At 35.1% G+C, this 18,452-nt stretch overlaps 2 protein-coding genes across 3 annotated transcripts; both read right to left on the bottom strand.

Moving 5' to 3' along the window:
• Nucleotides 1–175: 175 nt before the first annotated feature.
• On the bottom strand, nt 176–4,740 carry LOC116255066 (protein trichome birefringence-like 6). 2 transcript variants are annotated; one of them, XM_050078069.1, is made up of 6 exons: nt 4,173–4,740; nt 3,240–4,086; nt 2,942–3,134; nt 2,659–2,849; nt 897–1,055; nt 176–698 (listed from the first exon to the last, which is right to left on the bottom strand). In XM_050078069.1, exons 2-6 carry the CDS (start codon nt 4,052–4,054, stop codon nt 362–364), a joined length of 1,695 nt encoding a protein of 564 aa, XP_049934026.1. In that variant the 5' UTR covers nt 4,055–4,086; nt 4,173–4,740; the 3' UTR covers nt 176–361. The 2 variants fall into 2 exon arrangements, with proteins under 2 accessions (XP_049934026.1, XP_031486663.1); XM_031630803.2 differs by having other exon boundaries at nt 3,240–4,740.
• A 9,555-nt stretch (nt 4,741–14,295) lies between these two features.
• Nucleotides 14,296–17,162, bottom strand: LOC116254056 (uncharacterized). The gene is made up of 2 exons (XM_031629110.2): nt 16,649–17,162; nt 14,296–15,171 (listed from the first exon to the last, which is right to left on the bottom strand). The coding sequence occupies exons 1-2, from the start codon at nt 17,082–17,084 to the stop codon at nt 14,600–14,602; spliced, it is 1,008 nt and encodes a 335-aa protein (XP_031484970.1). The 5' UTR covers nt 17,085–17,162; the 3' UTR covers nt 14,296–14,599.
• Between the last annotated feature and the right edge of the window lie 1,290 nt (nt 17,163–18,452).

Genomic DNA, 18,452 nt, shown 5'->3' with positions numbered 1-18,452 from the left:
ACTATCCTCACTCTAGACACCAGCGCAACCATAGACCCTGGGGCAGGAAACAGAGGGAATGAAGTGTTGCTTCAACACTTGCTCGGGTAATGAGATATTCCTCCTGCTCACCCTCGAAGCACAGTTGGTTCTAATAACTTATGAAAAAATGCCATTGTCAATATCTTGCGGCTCATAGGCAGGTAAAAGATATATTTCAAATTCAAACATATCTCAAGTCTAAACCCCTAAACAGGCAGAAAGCAATTTCCTGCCAATGGTAACTACTTACTGCTTTACATGGAAGATAATAGCAATTTTGAAATTCAAGAAATATTATAGAAAAATGGAAGAGATTATACCATATACAAACCATCAACTATTACACTGCAGAAACTGTTTTCTGTTTAGATAAGATACTGTACAGCAATTCATTCCAAGTGTCTGGTACACCAGGAAGGCACCAGTGGCTGCAGTCTTGACGACCACTGGCAGGGGAACCTTGCCGAGGTTTGCGGCCATATATGGATGGATGTCCATCTATCCGGTGCTTTGACAAACTTGTTATGTTTAACAAGGTTACAGGTGTTTTCATTTGCTTAATCACGTCTTCTGCAATTGCCAGTCTGCTCTCATCTATGTTGTCTGTAATTGAGGTGATGTCTTGAATGGGCTCTTTCTCTAGATCACACCTTCCTCCTGTATTCCACTGGCCTCCCCTGCTTAAATACAGAAAGATAAGTACGATATACGCACAGAGAGACAGTAATAGCCTGTGCATATTACAGCTTAAATCATTCATAAACATAGAATCACAAAAGATTTAATCATTCTCAGCAACTTGTTAGGGATTTCGGAGGCATAAGGAAGATGCATCATAAGCAAGAAAGTTGCAACTAAGAGAGAAAGAGAGAGACCTGAAATGTGATGGTGCCGAGCTCCTAAAGAAAACTTGTGTTTTTCCTGGGATGGCATGCTGATCAACCCAGGACCCCCATGTCATCAGTGCACGCCTAAAAGCAGTCATAACATCGAGATGACGATGGATTTGATCACCTTCTTGGTAGTAATTCTTGCTGTTGGATCCCCAAGTAAATGTAAAAAAATTTGGCTGAGTTGTGCATATAAATAGAAATTTTGTTTCCATGAACCAGAGAGAAGTCAGGAGAGCTTTACGAACAAGAGACTTGTTTAATTTGGCTGATTTAGCCAAGCATTTACCACAAAAATTCATCTAACAGGCAGTAAGTTCTCTTGTTTAATTTTCTGCGACTGTTTTGGAACTCCTTAGCAAATTTTCACATTTATCCCTCATTCAGTTTTACAACATCAAGGAAATTACAGTTCATCTTCATGTCCTCTATAAGAATGTTGTCTCCTAAAACAAGGCAACAAAAATAGCATGCACTGTACGTTTCAAGAACCCTATGTAATTTAGCACATGTTTTGATGATCAAGAAATAATAGGAAAAATTAAGCACAACCATACAGTGAGCCACTCAGTAAATCTCCTCTCCCATATTCTCGGGCAGTATCAGCATTTGGAAAATGAAAATCCCTTTGGAGACATGAGAAATTCAAGATTTCTCAACGAGATGAGAAAGCCAACCATTACAGCAAGAACAAGGTTCTGTTGTATGTACAGTGACATGCACTCGTTTCGACTAATGGCTACAAGGAAAGTCAATATCGAACTTCATAAAAAGAATACCACTCACAATCAGAATTGAAATGGTACCCTTCCTTAGCAAAGCATCTCAAATTCGTCAAAAACTCAGTTTTTGATTCTGAGGATCTGCTAACCAACTGTTTGGATTTAAAAGCTATGCTGAGGAAAACCTACGCTTTTCTTTTATGTCACCACACCAGCTTTTAGGTTTCTAATATTGACAGAAAGACTTTGACATGAAGTATTTCCAGGATTCGAGATTATCACTGAGGTTTAGGAGGTCCAACTTTTATACCTGAACAATTTCATAAGGCTAACATTTTCATGAGGCCTGAGGCACATGGTTCTCTGGTTTTACCATTTGACAGCTTTTTGTTTTAGGATTCCTTATTCTCTGCACAGAAAATTCCAGAGGATGAAATTTTCTTTTTCATGGACATGGAACCACCTAACTCTTTCTGATTATGTTTCCCTACTGACTGTGCCTTTGAGCAGAAAAATAACTCTTTTCCCTACTGAGCTCTCAACTTGTAGTGCAGGTCTAGAAATAAGAGTGTGCCTTAAAAGCATGAACCAAGACAAGCAAAAAAACTTATAATTTTGAAATCGTAGCTATGAAGGTTCCACTATGGTCTCGAGATCAAGCCACCACTATTTGGTTTAAGTGCTTCCTGAAAATTAATTTTCAGTAATTGTATGGATTATTTTCATATGATACCAAAATAAGTCGGTTTCCATGTCTAATCTCCACAAATAATGTCTTCTCAATTTCATGATGCAACATATCATAACCAATTTAGTTTAAATAAGGTCCTGTCTCAATTGGTGATTCGTGCATAAATGAATATCTCCCGACTTAACCTTGCTGAATAGCACATCACATGAAGGATCAGACTAATTGTAGATTAAATTACTTCCTCCGATTTCAACATAAGAACCAAAATTTAGCTAGAGACGTTATATTAACAAAGAAATGTTGAAGCACATAAAACACATCAAGAATCCCTCACCCAGATTTTGTTTTTGAATGCGACCACCAATGTGCGCTATTAAAGACCAATATATCAGCACCTTTCCATTTGGATGAACTCTTAGCAATCGTGTCAATCCTCAGCGTCTGAAGTCGCTTCTGTCCTAGTCTAGCTTTGCCTTCATGGACCAAGAAATGGCTAAGATAGTACTCAACACTGCACTGGTAATCCTGAATATCCCAGCTCAAAAAATCAAGGAACTAAAACCCAGATACATGCTGAAAAAAACAAGAAGCAGAAAAACAGTTTCTGGCTCTCTTACCAATAATATGAATTTGTATTTCCCTTTCCCTTTTGTAATTCTGTGGCCTCGTGCCTCAAAAACCTTGCTTCGGTCCTTCACAGCTCCTAACAGCAAACACAGCATAGATTCCCACTGATTCCTATTAATGGAGTCCCCAACAAAAACTAGTCTTTTTCCTCTTATCAGTTCCAGCATATTGGCACCACTAAATCTGCCAACGGAGAACAGAGACCACCCTCATTTGCTAAATGCGTTCATAAGGACCTCGGCTGCAGAAGAAAATGAAAGAAAAGAAATACTGCTCGAAACAGGGTACCTTGGGATTTCACAGTCGTTCGGCCTCCATCTCCACTTCATATAGCCTTTATCCCTCCTCCCATTCCCGCCACAGTTAAAGCCTTCATCTATAAATGGGCATGATTCATTAGAATAGAGAGGATACTCCTCATCAAGAACCCATTTTCCACTGTAAATATCACAGTCGGGATTCTGCATTGCCTGGGTCCTTCCTTCAATGATGTTCTCCCCTTTTCCGCTCATGTCCACACCAGCTGCCAACTCCAAACTCTTGTTTGATATACTGTCAAGTTTTCCAGTATCCAGGCTCTTTTCTTCAATGATGTTATCCCCCTTCTCGCTCATGTCCTCACCACCTGCCAACTCCAAACTCTTGTTTGATAAACTATCGACTGTTTGAATCCCCACGTCTGAATGAAGGTTTCTGCTCAAGTTGGCTTCTATAGAATCCACGCTCTTAATTGAAGAACCACCAAGAATGTCAAACTCCACATCTGAGTGAAGGTTGTCGCTCAAGTTGGCTTGAACAGAACTCAACCTCTTATTTGAAGGACTACCAACTACTCCAATCCCTACATCTGAGCGAACGCCGGTAGTGAAGTTGGCGTCAGTAACTCTGATGTTCTCCACAGAAGCTGTAAGATTCTGAACTTGGGGGGCCGTCAAATCAAGAGTCAATGATGGCTGGTTGAAAGAAATATGTGCCTGGGGTGCTAGAAATGGGAGGTCAATGTAGAACCAGAAGAACAAGCACAAGAGGAGAGAGGACGACATGATGAGTGACAGAACAAACAAGGGCCTCGGCTTTAAGGACACGGATTTTTGGCACTCCATTTCCTACCTTGATTATCTTACAAGGAAATAAGCTATAAAAACATGTGAAAAGAAGAATGAAGTGAGGATTTCACTATAATAAATATCAACTACTTTAAAAATAGCAGAAAAAACTTACCACAAATACTCAAATGGTGGGTATTCCTTTATCCGGTTTTTTCATCTCAGAGATGCCACTTTTTTAACAAGAAATAGAGGAAAACAGAGTCTTGACGAAAATGGTGACAGCAGGTCACAGAAGGCAGAAAAACTCTCTAACTTTTGGATTAGAAGATGGAAAAGGGAAATCTATCACGAATACCACAAACGGTGAATTCTCCTCTTTGTTTCCGACAGGTATACAAGAAAATCATGTTTTGGCAGCGACGGTGATCGATCATGACCCTCCCCTTCTCTCGTTTTGCTCATTCAAAAAACTAGAAGCCGTCACCTCCACGACACGGTGCCTGCAAATGGTGCAGAACAGTCAACAGCTTCTGTTTTCAGGGCGGCTTGTGAAACAGAGGGGTTTCTTACAACTCAAGCCAATCCTCCATTTGAAAATGCTGTTGAAGGACATCCACATCCTGAAGATGGCGAAGACAAAAGCAACGGAGGAAGATTGGAGAAGTAAAAAACACAGGTTGAAAGAACCTGGAGAACATGGGTTTAGTAACTTTAGCTGGAACTTTGAATATTTTCTGAGTAGCTCAGCTGGAATACGGTGGAGCAGTTGTCCCTCGGACTTGTTTCAAGACGCCAAATTACTAAAACACCCTTTCTTTCTCTTTTTATATATATATATATATATATATATATATATATATATATATATATATATATATATATAGAGAGAGAGAGAGAGAGAGAGAGAGAGAGAGAGAGAGAGAGCGAGAGAGAGAGAGAGAGACTTCCAAATCTTCAGCGTCATAAATGAAGTCAGGTCGTTCAAATTTATAAGTGGACAGAATTAACTAATAGGACGTAGGGATGTAATTCGTAAGACCATCTTATCCTTACAAAATTTAATCTACGCAATCTGTTTCGATTTATTTTTCTACATATAAAATTTTGAAACGTGTTGAATCGTATAGTGTTAAGTCATTAAGACATACCAAAGAGGTTCATTCAAATATATTTCTTATTTATATTGGCAAATTTATTTCTCATATCATTGTATTTGTAAAATCAAATATTCATTCTAATTATAAAAAATCATTCAATAAAAATGAAATTCATCCCTCAATTCCGTAAGACCGACAATTATAATATCTCTACAAAGTTTTGCGGTTGCTTAGTATCTATCATTGCTTAGTAATGCTTTTGTTCTTTACTTCTTTCCGATCTATAAGAAAGGAATAACCAAATACCCAATGAACCACTTGTCCTCACTTTAACAAACAAACTAAAACGTATTTGCAATGTCAATTTTTTTGTCGTGTTTGCATCATACACTCGAAATTTTGGTTTTATGAAAATAAAGTTTGCAAACTTTAATTAATTTTAAAAAAATTGATATTACCCATGGCATGGGGGTACCAAGGTATCCACTTCATTTTTTGAAAAACAGGTTTTGCCAAGTATGAATTTTGAGAAAAACTCATTCTTTGGACGCTTGAAATTTAAAAACAAAAAAATTTAATTGGTTTCAGGTGTCAACCAAATATCTTTTGCAAGTCTTTCTTTTTTTTTTTCTCTCTCTCTCTCTCTTAAATAACATAAGGGTACCAAGTAATCCACTTCATTTTCAGAAACAGGCTTTGTCAAAGAATGAATTTTGGCAAAACTCTTTGAAACTTTGATTTAATGTGGAATTTCGGGCGAACTTGAGTTCAGTTATATGGAGCAGCTTCACGAAATTCGGGTTATTGTTCCACTGTTAATTGAAAATTTGTTAATCATAAATTTATTATTTTATGAAAAAAAATTATTTGTCATTTTTACCTCTAAAAAATGGTTTTGAGTGTCATCTAAATACCTCCATATAATTATTTTCTGAAAAGAGAAAGGGGACAACTCAACTTTGATTGAGAAACCAGCCCTAAGGATTATAAAACGTTATATGAGTGTGAATAGCATTAAAGGTGAAACTTGTATTGAAAAAGTTTCACTCGGATAACCAATCTCTATTTGTAAACTAAAAACAATGTCCACCTGACTGACCTTTGGGTTCCCTTTTTTGGTTTTTGACTTGACGTTTATGATCTTTAAATTAAAAAGCAATCAACTCGTGACATAATCCTTGAGTGTTTATAACAAAAAAAAATATTGGTTAAAGTCAAATATTTGAAATCTTGAAATCTAAGGATCTCAAAATATCCGGTCACCTTTGGCTTAAGGTACAATGCAATCAAACGCTTAGATTTTTGAAAATTTCAGATATTTAGGTAATTGGACACCAAAATTTCATTTGGAGATAGAAATTAATTTTAGTATGATTCTCCAAATTTTGGATACCAAGATTGCATCTTACAATTATCAAAGAAAATTAATTCATCTTCTTTTATATTTTGATTATCCTGCAAAAAATGGCAAACCTAATTTATAAATATTAACTGAAAAAGGGATTTTTGGTAGACTTTTATATATATATATATATAAAGATCGTAATTGGGAAAATTTTTTGAATGGGTATTAAACAGAAATCATAGGGGTATATTGGTAAGTCCAAATTTCTTCAATTAATTGTCTTCTGCCGTTAAAGGAAAAAGTCTGGACGAGTCAGTACGTAAAGACAGCGGAAGCTTGTTCTTTACTTCAACTGAAATGACCGAAAAGGTTATCAGCATGTCAAAATTTACTAGGGCCAGCCATAAAATATATGGCCGTAATTTAGTTCTCCCTTGAGCTAAGGATATCAATGTATCTTATTTGGGTTGGATATTGCGATCAAATCACTTTATTAAAATTAATGTTTGATTAAGAAATTAGTTCAGCTTATTTAAGAAATAATATTAGTTAGAAATTAGAGGGCATTGACATATCTTGAATCAACAAAATAATATTTACCTACATATAACAAATGTTATAGAAACTAAAGTCAAACATAATAAACTAATGAACATGTTTAAAGTCAAACATAATAAACTAATGAACATCTTATTTATGAGTCTAATAAGTGGTTAAGTTACATTATCTTTTGGAATTGGTGAAAAACTCAAACTTGAGTTATTAGAAATTCAACTAATATTCTAGAATTGGCTACAGATCCTTCTCATCATGTATAAATAAGTGTAAAATATTGTAAATCAAATGTATGAGCACACATTACATTTTGTGATTTTTCATTTTGATATTTAATTCTATCTTTTACTACAACTATCATTGGAATATGTGTATCATCAATGGCTCAGATTCAATCCTATAATTAAAATACAATCAATAAAAAAAATTTCATTATTTCCTATATTTGAATAACATGTATTATATGTTACGAATTTATCTTAAATCGTTTAAACTTTAGATTAGTTGTCATCTTCAATAGCATATTAATAAATTGGGTTTGGGTTTCTTCGTAAACTCACAACTTAAGTGTAAGATTTCCTTTAAAGTATTGTACAAATGTCTTGAAATGGTTTCTTCCTAATGTTGAAAATGGTCATGTAAAACTTTATTTGGATTATTTTGTCCAATGACTATCATAAATGTTGTCAATTGTTCTTTAGTAACTACTTGTCTTGTATCTTGTAAAAGATATTTATCTTTGAAAAATTGAATTGAGAGAAGGAAAATTTTTGCTTCAATGCAAAATACATCATGTGACAATTGTTCATGGTCATGAAGTATAGTGTCAACCCATGATACACCATAAAAGTTTTAAACGTGTTTAGGTCATTTACGTAAGAAGTCCAAAGCAGTTTATGTTTTCTATCTTATTTCATCACTCAAAAAATATTTGATATCACTATTTACTGTTGTACTTGAACTTTTCATGTGTCTACAAATAACATGTATAGCATGAACTATATCACTATGAAGAAAATGAGATAAACCTTATATATGTAATGTACACCATAAAATGAGATAAACTTGTCTAACTCATGGTTCCGCTGAGCTAGACTCCTATCTCTATAATCAACTTGGCTCGTTGTGAATATAAATAAGATAACTAAGTTAACAAAAACTTATTTGACGTAGTTTGTCCAAGAATGATCTTTTTGAGCCTTTGCGAATAAGTAAGACGAGAAGTAGTAAAAATTATAATGCAAACTGCATGACTATGGAAGTTGAAAACAAAAAGCATGACGTACCTAAGGAGAACACACATAATACCTGAGAATATGCAACAAGCAACAAAAAAACATGACATAGCTAAGGAAATTACATGAAAGTGTATATGCAACAAGCAACAAAAAATTTCTGAATGAGATTGTTGTAAAGAAATTAAAAAGTACAAGTCCATAAATGACATTAAAGAGATCATCTTAGACATAGATTTGATATTCACATCCAAGTTTTGGAGAAGGTTACAAGAAGCCTTAGGAACAAAATTAAAACTAGGTATGCATTTCATCTAAGCTGATGGGCAATCAAAGTGAACCATCTAGACTCTTGAAGATATGTTAAGAGCTTCTATGTTAGAATAGAATTGTGAATGAGAGAAGCATGGAAATTTGGCAGAATTTACTTACAATAATAATTACCATTCAAGTATTGGAATGGCTCCCTTTGAAGCTCTATACGAGCGACCATGTAGCTCACCAACCTGTTGGACAAAAGTGGAAGATAACAAAATTGAAGATCTTTTAGTCATCCAACACTACACGGATGAGGTTAATTTGATCATGCTTTTAGCTGCCCAAAGCCATCAAAAAAGTTATGCAGATCAACGACAAAGGGAGCTGACATTTGATGTAAGAGACGATGTATTTGTCAAAATTTCACCTACTAAGAGTACCTTTAGGTTTGGGAAGGGAAAGATGAGCCGATGATACATTGGACCCTTTGAAGTTTTGGACACGATTGAAAGTGTTGTCTATCAGATTGTTCTACCACTTCAATATAGACATATTCGTCTAGTGTTTTATGTGTGATGCTAAGGAAGTATGTACCTGATCCCTTGCATGTGATAGTCTATAAAGAGGTAGATTTGCAAGAACATATGACAATGGAAGAAAAGCAACTTCGGATCATTGACCAAAAGGAACATGTGTTGTCTATCAGATTGTTCTACAACTTCAATATAGACATGTTCATCCAGTGTTTCATGTGTGATGCTAAGAAAGTGTGTACCTGATCCCTTGCATGTAATAGTCTACAAAGAGGTAGATTTGCAAGAACATATGACAATGGAAGAAAAGCAACTTCGGATCATTGACCAAAAGGAACATGTGTTGCGAACGAAGACCATCCTATTAGTTCAAGTGGAATGGCGGCACCATGTAATCAAAGAATGTACATGGAAGCCATAACAAGACATGAGAAAGAGTTACCTTTAGTTATATGATCAAATTTTGAGGATGATTTTTTAAAAGGGGGAAGATGTAAAGTCTACCGCTTTTAATTATATGTAATTGAATATGGTTGTATGGATGCATATATTTATATATGTAAACAGCGCTCAATATAATATTGGGCCTAGTTAAACTTGTCATTAAAGCATAATGAAGCAGTTATAGATGAGTAATTTAAATGTATTAAAGAGAGGTTACTGCTTTGCCATGAAAAAGAGAGTTAACAAAATACATTAATAGGTGCATTAAAAAAAATGATTAAGGGAAAATTGTTGAGTCATTTTTCTTATGAGAGACTACAAATTTGGATGGTAGTTTTGGAGGCCTTGAAGAGATTCTATTTAATCTTGTTTTGCAGCAAATAAACCTTCCATTTGTTGTATTCATAGAAGGAAATGACCAACAATTGAGAATTTCGGAAGTGAGAAAGAGATACATCCTCATTTCTGCTCTCTTTTTGGTTGAGATCAATGTTCATGGTTGTTTGAGATAAACAAGAAGCATAGAGGGTTGTTGACAGAAACTCAAGGTTGCTTCTAATATGAGATAACATTGGTAAGTGTTACATTTTATGAGATGTGAAACTATATATATATATATACTATGTATATGTTTGGGTAGATTATAAGTTGGACTTGTGTATGTATTGCAAGGCAAGAAAGCAAGCACAAATCAGTCCTAGAGAACAAAGGGTCTCCTAGAAATGAGAGTACAACAAGCCATCGAAGTTAAATTCATTTTTGACCTGACAGGTATGAAAATACTCTGTTATGAGTGCAGCATATAGTCATTGTACCTTGGTTGCTTCAGTATATATGTGATCACATATACATGCATACATGCATGTCTATATTAGTGAATCTAAGTATTTATGTGCCTAGGCATAAATCAATTTATGAAGCATTGCATGCTATAATTCAAAACACATATCTTCCAACATAACTTGTCATCTATGATTTATGAGAAGATTAAACCAGTTATAATGGGTTCCTTGTATGTTTATGTCTCTTGATGAAAAATGGCCTTGATGGGGGTATAGCAAGGTTGCTTTGAAAGCCTATGTGTCTTTGAATTTTTTCATGAAATTAGTGATCGATATTATTGATAGAGATGTTACATAAAGTATTCAACTGAAATATAATGCGTAGTTTTGAAAGAAATGAACATGTTTGTATGTTCAATTTATGTATGGCATAATCCAAATCCTATTATGCTATTGAATTATTTTTTGATACCATGCAAGTATAGAGTGGTTTATGAATGAGAATTTGCATGAATGCATGGATTAAAGCTTGAAATGCAAAATTAGGGATTGCAGTTCACAAAGATTGATCATGAACTAGATCTGACTATAAAGAGGACCTTGCAGGAGAGTCCCAATGTGAATACTCACTAGGAAGTCTCCATTTGGCTGGCTGTAGGATCAAATTTGTTTTTGATAACACAACAACCAGACCTAAAAAAACTTTGATTATTTCTATGAGTGTGTGAATATAATAAAGTTGAACTGATTCTAAACTGATCTTAGTAGCTCTAGACCGTAACACCTGCCTTATAAACCCTATTTTACATTGAACAGTTTCAGAAGTTGAAAGTACAAAGAAGAGTATGGAAGATGAGTCATTTAGACTTGAAGCAAAAATAGTTAGTTTCAGTTCTACTCCTAAAGTAGTTAAGAGTAACGAAACCAAAAAACATAATAAAAATTTTTTTAAATTGGATCATGAGTTTCATGGAAAGACTTGTGGCTTTGATTGAAACGTAAATCAATGCAAAGAAGGATCAAAATGGATTAGAAAATAAGGAGAAGTAGAAGATTGAGGAGCATATGAAATTTGCAAACCTTGAGAGCTAGAAACTCTAAGAATAAATAAATAAATATGTATGTATGTATATGTACATGTATATTTATGTGTACGTATAGATATATATACAAGTATGCAATAAATGTTAGGGGATTGGAGTGGAATGGACATGTACACCTAAAAATGGCTATTTTGTGATGTCATATGAGAGGGTTGCTCTCTTATGGTTAACGAACTTGTCTTTCAAGTCTTTAAAGTTTCTAATGTAATCATGAACAAATGGCTTTACAATATGATGGTATCTATACTGGTTAATTGGACCAATTTCTATAAATTGTCTTATATTACTACACTTACTACATCCTTTCTTTCATTGCTTCAATTGTTTTTTTTCATATGGTAGAAATTTGTAATAAATTCACAGTCCTAGAAACAACATAATAGGATTGTTAGCATAAGTTTTTGCGAGTGTATTTGAATGTTATCCTCTGTAGATAGTTTAGTCAATCACACAAGGAATTGATGCTAAGTGTAATGGCTGGACTGAAAGCAGGGTTATAGAGAGGCAACCAAATTAAGTATCTATCCAACTAATGAAATAAAGAGTATAAATTTCTACTTTCTATAAAAAGAGCTTCTAATTCAATGGTAGTCCCTAATGTGGGTCAGTTTCTAGTAAGTAGATGTCTGCCCTCATATTCAGGTGGCTCAATCATGTCAGGTACAGTAAATTGGATATATTTACCTGAATATAATCTCCTTCTTCATTTGAAATCTAAACATCTATATGAATGAATTTGTGACATTGGAGATGAAATTGGTCCTAGATGATGATATAAATAAGAGTGTAGATGTGATGACATTGTTAACAATAAAAGTTTAACAACAGATTGAGGGTATGAATATGTATAAATACACATATAAATGTATATATATGTATGTATATGTATAGAACTGTAGGTTAGTGTTAACCACCTAACTACGATGGTGCGAGTACGCTCACTACAAGTACTTGCACATCAATACACCAATAAAGAATATTACATAATTACATTCTTAAAGCTCTTATTTAATAGATGACTTCTACAATGTTTGGTCATCGTGTCCTTGTGGACGTAGGATAGGCAAACGAGAATAGTCTTAGGTTGAGTATCCAAGATTTTTGCTTATGATGGTTATCATAGCTTAAGAGATAATGGAAAATCCTAAAAGTTAATGCATAATAAGAAAATACCAACCATGGCATATGGGAGTGTGAGCTGGGTTTAGTGATTGGCTTTGTTCTAAAGCTGCGAATACTGTAGCCATACACCCTTTATCTGTATTGGATGGCCCATAGGGTATTGGGCAGCACAAAAAGGCCCAAGGTTTTGTTAAATTTTTGTTTGAAGAGTAAGGCATTTCCTGATCCCTCAACTCGAGAGCCTAGAGGAGCCAATCTGTCACTTCGGGTAATACAGGTGTCAGACCCCACTACTGCAGGGGGGTCTGGGATATCTCAGGAGGTTTTACTATATGTTACTTTCAATTTGTTTGGATCGCCTGGTGAAGACATGTTTTGTTCTACCTGTGAGTTGTGTCCACATGATTTCTGTTGTTTACTCATCATGATAACTATGTTTCTTGTTAATGGACCACCATTATAACTCTGCAACATACGAAAGTCATGTATACCTTGTTCACAATGTCTATGTTCCTTGTTTTGGCTATCATTGTATGGAGATCATGATGTCCAAAGGATTTCATCCTCTCCCTCTCTCTCATATATATATGTAAGCTCTCTCTCCCTTTCTCCCTCTCGCTCTACACACACATATATATAGAATGAGGGAGGACAAAATACATAGAAAAATAAGAATAAGAAACTTGAAATCAATTGTTTAGATAGTGAACTTTTTGAGCCGAGAAACCAAAGAATAATTAATTTTAAAAACTTTGTAGAATCCAATTTATGGTTTTTTTGGATTTGCATAAATTTGACCATTATATATGCACTGAAGTTACCCTTATGTAACAACTCACATGGGAAAGCTCTTTTACCTTGAAGTTAGGGCTGTATTCCAAGAATACATAAATTATGACTTGCACATGGGTCTGTCCCGTACTCTCTTTTTCTCCAACACACATGATCACGTGTTCTTTAAACAAAGGGGCTTTTAATCTTTCAACTTTAAACTATTTTACTGCATGAGGGGCAAACTATTTTACTGCATGAGGGGCATAAGGGTTGGCATGCAATATACGGTGTACCTACAGTTTTACTTGCCAGGGGTTATGCTTCTGTACCAAAAGAGAGGAAGTAGGTCTTTACATGCAAGTGAAGATCTCACTGCCTAGGGTTGCGTTTGTTTTACTATAGATCTAAGATCCATGGTGACTTGAGATTATCAAATCCATGGATTTAAGGTGTTAATATGTAGCATGAATTTAAGTTCCACGTTACTGAGATCAGATCTATTAAATCACACTTTTTAATGCAGTCTCAGATTTAAGATCCAAGAAGAAAGGCACTTCCGCTCTTGTTTGCAATGGAATAAGCCTTGTATTCAACCGAAACCTTTTTGCTGCAAAATAATGCAAAAATAAAACTAAAGGTGTTGGGATGGTGGTCATAGTTCAATTCTCATAAATGTGGCTTTTTTTCCGAAATTTAGACTGGAAGTAGTTGCTTCATGTTGGTGTTCCTGTGACACCAATGGCCTTGCATACACATGCCCTATCAAACAAAGAATACCAAGAACCAGTATATTAAAGTCGGTTTTTGAACTGACTCGGGAGGCTGACGACATTTTACTTCATAGTTTATAATGATATATGCTGCTTCACATCATAGTTTGTACAATCCTTATAATTACGGACAACCCAAGGGACGGATTTGCCATAACTAAAGAAAAAATCCACATAGAATTTGGAAGACTATATCTAATGCTTTGACTACCAAGAGAAGGAAACTACGATAGAAAGAGAGGAACTGTAAGAAAAAAAAGGAAACTAACACAGAAGATAAAAAAGCCCTGCGTATAGGGCACTAGAGAAAGAAGGTGAAATCATTTACCCTATTCTATTTTACAGAAGAACCCAATTTCATAAGTGGCAGCTGCTAATCTAGGAATTAGCTGCTGCCATCCCTTTCACAAGTGACCTGATCTGCTCTCTAGGATTAAAGCGCTGACATAAATGACCATTGATTAAGAGAGGACGGGAGGAGGCATCTGCATGGTAGCCCTTCAAAGCTGATGTTCATAAAGATGCCAATAATTCTGAACACATTGGAAAAGCATTTTTCATACAACAGAGATGCCTACTCTTTACCATAACCAACCAGACGAAGCATTGACAGGCAAAAAGACTGCCTCTGTGATGAGATGCCTACTCTTCCCAAGCCCCAGCCCAACGATGTGATTCACATAAGTCTTACCGTCTTTTACCGTCGCGGCAGAAGCAATCCGGTGCATCGGACCTATGTACCTTCCGATCACCTTCGCCGTTTTCCAGCCATCTAAGCTCTCAACCAGCCTGCTTGATGGTGTTCCTGCAACTACCAGTTGGGTCGCAGACAGGAGCGCCATGCCGTCCCCAAGCATCAATGAGCCTTGAACAATTTCAACCTTACTAACCAGCTCCTTGTCTACATCAACCTTGAATAGACTGCCAGTGGAAGTATGAATAACTAGCAGGAACCCACTCGGGTGGTAAACAATGCCATTGAGCCCTACGAAGTTAAGATACCACTCCTTTCTTTCAGTGAACAGATCATTCTGTATGGTTGAGAGCAGTTCACCATTGACACCAACCTTCCATATTTTGGAGTCTTTGGCATCAGTGACATAAGCGTTTCCATCGTCATCGACGGCGACATCGTCGGCAAGCGTCTTCACATCTGTTGTCAAGCAAGCAGAAGCGGTAAAATTCAATGTGGTAAAATTATCAGAATTGCTTGTTTGAGAAAGAAAAGCAAGACATTATAAGATGAACAAAGGAAGATTAAAAACAAGAATCTCAATTATAAAACGATTCCTTTTCTATATATACATAGGGGAATTGGAATCAACGCTGCCCAATGTTGTCAAATGATTAGTAACTTTTAACCACTGTTAAAAAGTCTTTAGCTATAAGGGCATTAGATAGAGCGATTTAGGGTGCTTCTAGTCCTCTGGCAATGTGTTTAAATTTGTTGGCTATCAACCAACATCCGAAACCGGCTGATTTTTAATTCTTATATACAAGTATATTTAAATATGTACAAGTTATATTAAAAAAAGCCGACATTTATGAAAGCTGTACAATAGGAAAAGGTCTGAGGCTTGCAAAAGCTGCAAGTCACGAGGGAGATTCGCAATTCAACAATGCCAATTAAAAGATGTCCCTTTCATATTTATTACGAAGCAACACATTTTCAAATTTTTAATTTTAAAAAGTTTCATCTCGCTAACAGGAATTTGAAAAATTCACAAATTCATGGACTTTGAAGCTCTTATCTCTAAGGCAAATTCATCCCTCTATTTTTTTTTTCTTAACAGAAATTCCCCTTAATGCTTGTCATCTATTTAGTGTCTGATCTCACTGTACCAAAATCTGCATTAAATCCAAGTTTTAAGTTCGAACCGAACCATAAACCCAGAGTTTGAAATCAAATGGATCAATATGAAACCAATGACAGCTAAATCCAAGTCCAGTCAGTAAACAACAAAACTACAACCTTATATGAATACACTTATTAAGCAGGAAATCACATGAAGCGCCCTATCCTTTTCATATTCTCAAACAGACAAAAATGGTTAATACAAACAACTTTTTGCCAATTAACTTTAAAGTAATTACTAACTTAAGTTTAACAACATGAAAATACTAAAATAGACTTACTAAAGACAAACTACAAGTTCATTAATTTGCATTAGTAACTAAATATAAATATAATAACATTAATATATGATTAATTTTATTTAAGCAACATATTTTTCTATTAACATTTCAAACAGTTGTCATAATCTTTTGTAGCCAACTTTAGAAAGTTGTCCAAGAAAACTTTTCAATTTTATTAGTAAAAGTAAGCATTTTTTGAGTTATTTTTAAAGAGCAAAATGGCAAAAACTTCGCTATTTTAAAAGTAATCTCTTTATACATTTTTTTTATTAATTATAGAAAACTTGAAGTGCGCCCTTCATAACGTGAAAATATTAATTTTTTTCCTACTATGGCCAGTATTTTAGCTATCTTTTTGAAAATTTCCGGACAAAGTTCAGGAAGCGAGGCGCGAAGCGCAGAAGCGCGGATGCGATGTTACAAGACAACGAAGCCAAGGGGGAACCAAGAGCGGGAGAATCGAAATCTCCTCTCACTCTCTCTCTCTCTCTAACCTGGTCCGCTGAGCTGCGTGAGGAAGAGTTGCTGCCAGGAGTCGAGATCGTAGGCCGCGACCCCGCCGAATCGGCCGCGGAGGACGTCCGCAAGTACCACGAGCAGCCGGTTCCGCCGGCGGTCCACGCGGATGCCGAGGAAGGAGATCCCCGGAAGCTCCTTGAGAGCGGCGACGGCCGTCTCCTCCTCCAACGCGCCGGAGAACTCGCCGTCCGGCACCACGATCTGGCCGAGCCCTCCCTCAAAGCAGGACACGATGAACCTCCCGCCTCGATCGTCCCATTCCACGGACTCCCGGAACCACCACTTGCTGTGGTAACCGATATGAGGTCCGGACGACGCCGATCGCTCCAGGGAGACTATGAACGCCATAGGGACCGCGGTGAGCAGCAGAAGCAGAGCCATGAACGATCCAGACGGCATGGCGAGAGCCATCTCTAGAGAGAGAAACAAGAAAGAGAGAGAGAGAGAAGCTCACAGTGGAACCGTGTCCCTCTCCCCCTTTTAAATACAAGGCCTCGAACTATTTATAAAACTAAATAATGTCATTTCGACATGTTAACAATCGATGAAACCAAGGTCTTGGGTATCGAATATTTAAATCTGTGGGGACCAAGAAATTTATTGGTTTCTGCAGCTTTCTTACTTGGGTGCATAATTTTTAATATACATTTTCATCGATAGTTCTTAGTTTTAGAAATATTATTTTTTTGTGAGGCACTTTTTGTAAATTTTAACCATTTTTTTCTTTTTTTCAATTAATTGTTAATTACCTATTTTGTCAAAGTTAAACTAAACTCAATAAACTATATATATATATATATATATATATATATATATATATATATATATATATATATATAGTGTTAAAATTTTATTTTTATTTTATCTGGTCAAAAATAATCTAAACCCTCCAATCTATTCAAATTTTACAACTAACTGAAAGAAAAAAATTTTAAATGTATGAAATATAGTGCTAAAGAAAAAAAATATTTTTACTGGGATATGTATTTTCATCTGGTCAAAAATAATCTAAACTCTCCAATCTATTCAAGTCTTATAACTAATTGACAGAAAAAAATTAAAAATGTATGAAAAGCACAAAAATATTAAATAACAAATTGTTGTACAATTTCCTAAGAGTTAATAAATAGGAGCTCGACATTTGGGGAAAAAAATTCAAAGAGGTGCATATAAATAATAAAATATTTTTTATATATGAAATAATAAAAGTACTTCTCATAGAAAACCACTCTTCTTGTACTAATGAGACACATTTTTATCTCATAAAAAATAGTTTTGTAAATTTATATTAATTTTCTTTGTTAGGTAAACTACTTTTGAAGATTTTTTTGAGCACCTATGTCCTTTTTTACATGATCAAATAATTGAAAGCTTGAAAGGTTAGGTGCATATTATTTAACTGAACCTTCATGCATGTGATTATACATTAATTTGATTTAATGATTTACAATTATACAAATGAAAGACCTACATCTCATTCATATTATTAGCGTACTCTTTCAAAATAAGGATCTATGCATGCAGTTATAAGTTAATATATATTGGCTAATATTGTTTCAATTTTTTCAAAATTTTAATTCAGAAACATTTGTTATATAAACTTTGTTGCTTTCAATGTAATTATGTAAAAATGCAATTCCATCTTAAATTTCTCATTATTTCAAAAGATAATTTAACATATAACTTAAATTATATATTATAAGTATTTTTAAATGAGTTGTACTTCTTTTAAGTATATAATGCTCCATTATATTTATTTATGTACAACAGGTTACTTGA

This window comes from Nymphaea colorata, chromosome 5, assembly GCF_008831285.2.
Source record: "Nymphaea colorata isolate Beijing-Zhang1983 chromosome 5, ASM883128v2, whole genome shotgun sequence".
NCBI lineage: Eukaryota > Viridiplantae > Streptophyta > Magnoliopsida > Nymphaeales > Nymphaeaceae > Nymphaea > Nymphaea colorata.
This window is presented reverse-complemented; position numbering and strand designations above follow the sequence as displayed.

Excerpts from the sequence above, each read along its gene's own strand:
- LOC116255066 (XM_031630803.2), bottom strand. The coding sequence starts at position 4,054 with ATGGAGTGCCAAAAATCCGTGTCCTTAAAGCCGAGGCCCTTGTTTGTT. Across the intron at positions 2,850-2,941 it reads AATACAAATTCATATTATTG|GATTACCAGTGCAGTGTTGA; the intron begins GTAAGAGAGCCA and ends TGGGATATTCAG. Across the intron at positions 699-896 it reads TCGGCACCATCACATTTCAG|GGGAGGCCAGTGGAATACAG; the intron begins GTCTCTCTCTTT and ends GTATTTAAGCAG.
- LOC116254056 (XM_031629110.2), bottom strand. The coding sequence starts at position 17,084 with ATGGCTCTCGCCATGCCGTCTGGATCGTTCATGGCTCTGCTTCTGCTG. Across the intron at positions 15,172-16,648 it reads CACGCAGCTCAGCGGACCAG|ATGTGAAGACGCTTGCCGAC; the intron begins GTTAGAGAGAGA and ends GCTTGACAACAG.